This window comes from Elaeis guineensis, chromosome 3 (assembly GCF_000442705.2).
Source record: "Elaeis guineensis isolate ETL-2024a chromosome 3, EG11, whole genome shotgun sequence".
NCBI classification, from domain to species: Eukaryota; Viridiplantae; Streptophyta; class Magnoliopsida; order Arecales; family Arecaceae; genus Elaeis; species Elaeis guineensis.
The window spans coordinates 112,809,861-112,816,312 of NC_025995.2; the positions used below are offsets into that span (position 1 = coordinate 112,809,861).

The window sequence follows — 6,452 nt, forward strand, 5'->3', positions numbered from 1 at the left end:
TGCTTGGGAACTCTCACTCAGAAAAATCGTCAAAAATCCTCCGATGATATTTATGAAAAAGAAGATGGCGTCTGGGAGGAACCACAACATTTCTTTCTTCCATAAGGTGGCATCTGGGAGGAAGAGAGCAGATGGAGTCAAATACTCTTCCCATATCTCTGAAAAGCTCCACTCCTTCAGTGGCTTTTCTGGGTCTTCTATGGAACAGGCCAGGTGCCTGGTCAACTCACCCAAACCAATTGCTTAACCTTTAGGGCTGAAGCAGTGTATGAAAGGGGAAAGAAAATGAAGAAAAAGGCAGCCCCCCTCACACTCGTTACTATTTCTGCTTTCAATTAACAGTGAATCAGCTGACTGGATTATGTCCTGTATCTGCAACTGATTTGCATAACCATTGATGGAAGTATAATCCCTCCCATTTTTGTGGGAACTTTTCTTTAAGAAACTTGAATGAGTCATAAAATTTGAACCTTATTTATTTTTCTGCAACTAAACACCACTGGCTTAATAAGAGAAGGCAATGAAACTCGCATTTTCTAAATTAAAGGATAGGAGAAAGTGCATTGTTTAAAATTACATCACAAGAATTTTGAGATCTTACAAGGGATAAGACATAGCAATTCTATATCATGAGGCCATGGGTTCAGGTCTCATACCATATTTTTTTCCACAATTAGTAAACAAGGGAAACAGCCAAGCTAGTTCAGTAAGGTACAGGTACACGAACTACTGGAGGACCGGACTTCATGTCCTCCAGAATGAGATCAAAAAGAGCTCGAGCCACAGGACCTTCTTTGCCTGGAACAATAAAATGAAAGATCACCATTTCAGTGATTAGAAGGTTCATATATTTGTAAGAGGCTACAACCATGAAGGTTTTACCTCATTTACATAAATATTATTTAGCCTTGTATCAGAGTAACAGGATGTTTTAAAACCCAGTTCACCTGATATTAGACAACCCATCATGAATGGTTGATTTGATCATTCAAATAATAAGGTGCCCACCAGATTCTCATTCACATTGATGGAAAACAATTCAAATAAAACCTCACTTACATGTCAATTTAGTGTTGTGAAGCCCAAGCTACACTAGCAGAGGTGTCCATTATATATCAAAACATTTCAGCCTCTAGGTAATTACCATCTTTAAGCAACAAAGACTACTAACTGCTATAAAAACAGCCCAGTTAAGGCCTATACCAATGACTTCCTAGCCATATGTCAGGCTTAAAGCAGAGATGATCATGATTTAGAATTCAAGACTGATACCAAAACATGAATGCAAAACTCTTACTGATCTACCAAATAGAATCAAAATTCATGTATGAAATCAAATCCAATGAGATACTCGATAACAAAAATATGAAACTCCAGAAGAAAAAATTAGTGTATTAATCTTATTTATCTTCCTATATTCATGTTCTCGAGCATCTTTCTTTTTTTTTTTTTTTGTTGTTTTTTTCGTGGATAATCATGCTTTCAAGCATCTTCAAGTGTTTGACTAAGAACATGAGTTTAATGCATATTTGTTGCCCACACTAAATGACCAGAACAACAGAAAGAAATTTGTTAAAAATTGAGGGAAACTCAGCATACCAGCACCAATGACTTGGTCATCCCATTGCAGGACAGGCTTCATGATAACACCACTTCCAATTAGCATCATCTCATCAGCCATCTTCCCTTCCTGGACAGATACACTCCCAAGTCTGATTCCTCTTAGTCTCCCATCTGCCACAAGTTGTTCAGCAAGAACCAAAACTCGTTTTGCTGTGCACCCACTAAGAATTTTGTCGAAGTGGGGCATCACAAGCTCTCTATCCGATGTCACAAAAGCAACATTCATGTTAGGACCCTCAGCAACAAACCCTTCATCATCTAACCAAATTGCTGCAAATGCTCCATTCTCTTCGGCCTCCATCTTGGAGAGTGCATTAGGCAAGTAGTTTACACTCTTCATTATGGAAAACTCTGGTGATTTCATTGGGACCGATGATGTAATGACTTTAACACCCTTCCGGTCTGGTAAAGCTTGGCCTTCAATCACAATGGCATAGAGAGCAGGGTTTGGACACCCGGATGGAGATAATAAGAAATCACCAGGTCCTGGAGACAGCCAGTACCTCAATGAGCCTTGCCTGCATCTTGATGCACTTACAGTTTGTATGAGGATGCCTCTCATGGTTGAGCGCTGAAATGGGAGACGAATTTTGGCCATAGATGCAGACCTTAGAAAACGGTCTAAATGTTGATCTAGCTCATAAAGGTATCTGAGATCATGAAAGCATGCAAAGAAACTATGTCAAGATTTGGAGTGAGTATTGGCTTATTTGTGAATATGGAAGACATGGCTGAGTGTCATGAATGTGATTTCTCTTACTTAAACTTCTAAATTTTTGCATTTTGCTTTTTGCTCTTCAATATATTTAAGAAAAACAAAAGAAACCACACAAGGCAAGGTGAGCTACCAAATTACCAAAATATATAGATATTTATAAGGTTATCTATAAAAGAGGCTCAATTTAGATAGTTCACAATGGATTCCTTTCATCAAGCATGCATTCTCATATAGATATTTCTATATTTCATGTATCGTAGATCTGCAAACATCATCATCTAAAACAGAAAAGAATTCTGATAAAGTATGAGAAGGATACCCTTTTTTTGACAAAATACGACAGGTCCACTTGTCATTATAAAAAGAATGCATAGAGATATAAATTGACAACAAAAAACAAATCAAGTGCACCAATAAATATCTTAGTTGCCTTCTATGTGCAGGCCTTGAGTCAACTTATTTTCGCTTATCAATGGAATCTTAGGATTCTTGGACTGGAATAATGGAAAGTTCAGGTCCATGAAGAGAAAGGCTCAGCCAAGTCATCTGGAAAGTTCATAAGTCAACAACTAATCATCAACCACGCTACATCTATCTGTTCTGTGAGTTCAATAGTACCAAATGATAAGAACATATACGGAAAGTAAGGCCAAAATATTTAAGCCACTCCATATGTCATTTAAGGAAAGCAAAGACAACAACGGCATCTTTCACATGTCCAAAAGTATGTCAAATGCCTTGGTTGTTACCCATCCATTATGGCTGCAGTATCAAAAACACCATGCCCTCGATGGACCAGGTGATCATCCATGTGTATCACCATAACTGCAGGATCTGTAGTGATTCCACCAAAGATGCTAGAGTACATGGCCATGTAATTTTGCTCGCCAGTTCTTTTTTCCTGGAATTCTCTAAGCTTTTCTGCAACCTTGCATTCATCAAATCAAATTTATTAAGAACTTAATTTTATTCATAAAACACATACAGTCACAAATTAAAATTTAGGGTACTGGACCACCAATCAATTTGTTTGGATCCTCTCAAAATGAAAAATTAATAACAAAAAGCTAAGCGACCTAGTTTTTGAACTAGAGAGAGACGTTAAGTATATAGCATATCCTCAGTTATAATATATGAGACTATTATTTTTCCAGCTGTGTGTTTAAACCAGCTTGTATATTTGGTATAACCTTTTCCTAAGAATAGGGGACGATGGAATCCTCCAATTCATCCAGTGTTCATTGTGCCAAGGCATTACAAATTCTCAATTATTTGAATTAAGCTCAAAATTCCACGAAAAATAAATGCTTTTTTTAATGAAGTAGTTCTAAAGTTCATGTATGGTAACAGCTCTTTGTTTAACAAACATAATAAGAAGAACCTTATGGGGCTAATTAAATTACAGCTCTGTATGGCTTCTAAATGAATGTCCAAGTACACCATACCCATTCAATCTGCAAGAAAGAATCTATATATCCTCTCCTTTGATTCCACTGGCAAGCTATGCTCACAGACCAATCAGCTGGCTGGAGTGCTTCGTTCTTTCAAAATTTGTTGTATTTTAAGTCCTCGAGCTAAAAATAAAACAGCTATTTGAATTGCTATACATGGTCAAACAGACACAAAGTTTGAAACTACAAAGTACAAATAAATTTGGATTGTCCCTCTCTTCAAAGAAATGCACAGAGAATGCCACCACCTGATGCTGAGTCCTGGACCCCTCACTTGAGCAAGATCTTAAGGGTGGGATGCCAATCACTGGATACAAGTTGCATTGGCAACAACTCGGATACTTTGATCATGGCTGCATTCCTCACTGTCTCACCAACCGAAGAGCTCTCTGAAATATTCTCCTCATTTCCACCACTTTGTAACTTAAAAGTAAAGCTGATTATTAGAAAAATTCTCCCATATTTTGATTTTGGTTTTTTTTTTTCGGATGCTTTTCAATCAATCAGCTATATGTTTTGCAAAATGAGGTACTCGTCCTACATCATCTCTCCCATCTGCAAAGTCATACTTGCAAAAAAGTTCACTGCTGTGCAGTGACCTGCCAGCACTAAACAAGTGCCTATTATGTGTATAATTATACATTATTATATAAAAGACAGTCCATGAACCCAATAGCTTGTTTCATACATTAAGAAACAACCATAAACAGATAAAAAGTAATTAAATAGTAAAAGGAAGGTGTTAATCAACACATATCACCATGAAGTGAATCTTATTGCACCACAAATTATATGCAGGTGTGAATAACAATATTATATAAATAAGTTGGTAATTTAGAAGGAAAGAGACATGTTAATATAGAATCATTAGAAAAGAACAGACAACAACAAAACAAACAACAATAATAAAATATCATCATTAACCACCATAAACAAGCTTAGTTTTATCAAATCATTCTGTATATTATCTAGTGGTGATTATAGCATAATAATTGTTGTGAAGTAAGGAAGGAACTGAGGATTGCAGGAGTATACCTCAGAGCCGGACAAGAGGGGAACACGAAATGTATGGACACCCACACCAGCAGGATCTGCTAAAAAAAAACTAGCAAATGTCTCTCAGGGGACGTTTATATGAATCCTCTATCAATAAATATAACTATTTCTCATTTCTGTGGCTCAAGAAAAAACTCAATTATGGCACTAATAATATAAGCATTAGAACTTTCTATAAAACCAGTGATTAACGTGTAATTTGAAATGGAAAGAATAGTGGAACATCTCTCCCCCTCTCTCTCTCCCTCCCTCCCTTTCTCTCCCACCCCCCCACAACCCCCTACCCAAACAAAACTATTATATGAAAAGACCAATCTCTCGATTCAGATTCCCCTCCTCTCTCTACAAATTTAAGTCCATACAAATCTAGAAAGAGTCCATGGCTCACACCTTCCCTCTCCCTCTTAATGACTTTTATTGCACCCATCAAAATAGAACATGAATTATGCTTCAAATAACTACAAAAAACCAACCTTATTTTCCTTGAAATGTAAAAGAAAAAACACCAAATTTTCAACTCCATTTCCTCCTCCTCTGTCTCTCTCTTTCCAGATTCCGGTCCAAACAAATCAGAAACAGCAGACAGAACGAGTGGTAGAAACAAATTTATGAATTCAACCAAATTCCTCTTTCTTAAAGAAGCATTCAACCAAACTCCTTTTATCAAAAGAAAAAAACAACTAATCAAAAAACGCGGGGAACATCCAGCTAATTCATAGAACTTTCAAATGCCAACCTTCCTACTCTTTTCCTCCTCTCGCTACCAATTAAAGTCTACCCAAATAAAAGACATTAGGTAGAAAGAGTATTAAAAAGAGACCAAACCGAACTCTTTTAATCAAATAATAATAATAATAATAACCACGCAAAAACAGAGGAAAACCCGATACACACCAGCCCAATTCGAACTCGTCACGGCCCTCATGACTCCATAGCGCCCCCCCTCCACTCCCACTCCAAAACCCCGATACGTGACGCCGTGAAACGCGACTCTCGGCCTTCTAGGTGAACGAATAACTCCCGGAAACCCGGCGATCCTCCCGATAGGTGGGTTTCCCGATACCGGCTCGCGCAGAGACGACGCCGAGAGCGAAGCCATGGCAACAAAGAACAGAGGGTCGAAGCTATCTCGAGATTCCTCGCCGGAAGACCACAGAAAAGTACCGATGGCTCGGCACTGGATGCCTTCGTCTATATAGAAAAAGAACAAAAGAGAAACCAGGGGACTGATCTCAAAACTCCGGGCCGTATAACCAGGGAGCACTGAGGATTGTTTATTATCGGGGTCCATCGCGCCACCTTCCGACTTGGGTCGCTTCTGAAGCAAGCACACCAATTTCATCCCTGTATTTACGGTAAACTATTGGAACATTTACTTTAACTTAATTTTATTTATATTTTTTAATTTTAAAAATATTAAATTAATTTTTTAAAATTTTAAAATATTTTAAAATAATCCTATCATTTATTTCTATCGTGATCATTACATAATATCATCATTTTATAAAATAATCAAAGTATCTTTATTTCCATCTTCTCTCTTCTTTCTCCTATTCGATTGCTTCCCTCCTCTGTTATCGATATCTCTCTTTCTCTCTCCTCCT

The 6,452-nt window shown here is 37.4% G+C and overlaps 1 protein-coding gene across 2 annotated transcripts; it reads right to left on the minus strand.

The window, feature by feature from the left end:
- Positions 1 to 508: 508 nt before the first annotated feature.
- On the minus strand, positions 509 to 6,154 carry LOC105040831 (D-amino-acid transaminase, chloroplastic). Of its 2 annotated transcripts, none has more exons than XM_010917533.4 (5): positions 5,743 to 6,154; positions 4,828 to 4,886; positions 3,091 to 3,269; positions 1,600 to 2,273; positions 509 to 798 (listed from the first exon to the last, which is right to left on the minus strand). In XM_010917533.4, the coding sequence occupies exons 1-5, from the start codon at positions 6,137 to 6,139 to the stop codon at positions 704 to 706; spliced, it is 1,404 nt and encodes a 467-aa protein (XP_010915835.2). In that variant the 5' UTR covers positions 6,140 to 6,154; the 3' UTR covers positions 509 to 703. The 2 variants fall into 2 exon arrangements, with proteins under 2 accessions (XP_010915835.2, XP_010915836.1); XM_010917534.4 differs by having other exon boundaries at positions 4,828 to 4,883; positions 5,743 to 6,127.
- Between the last annotated feature and the right edge of the window lie 298 nt (positions 6,155 to 6,452).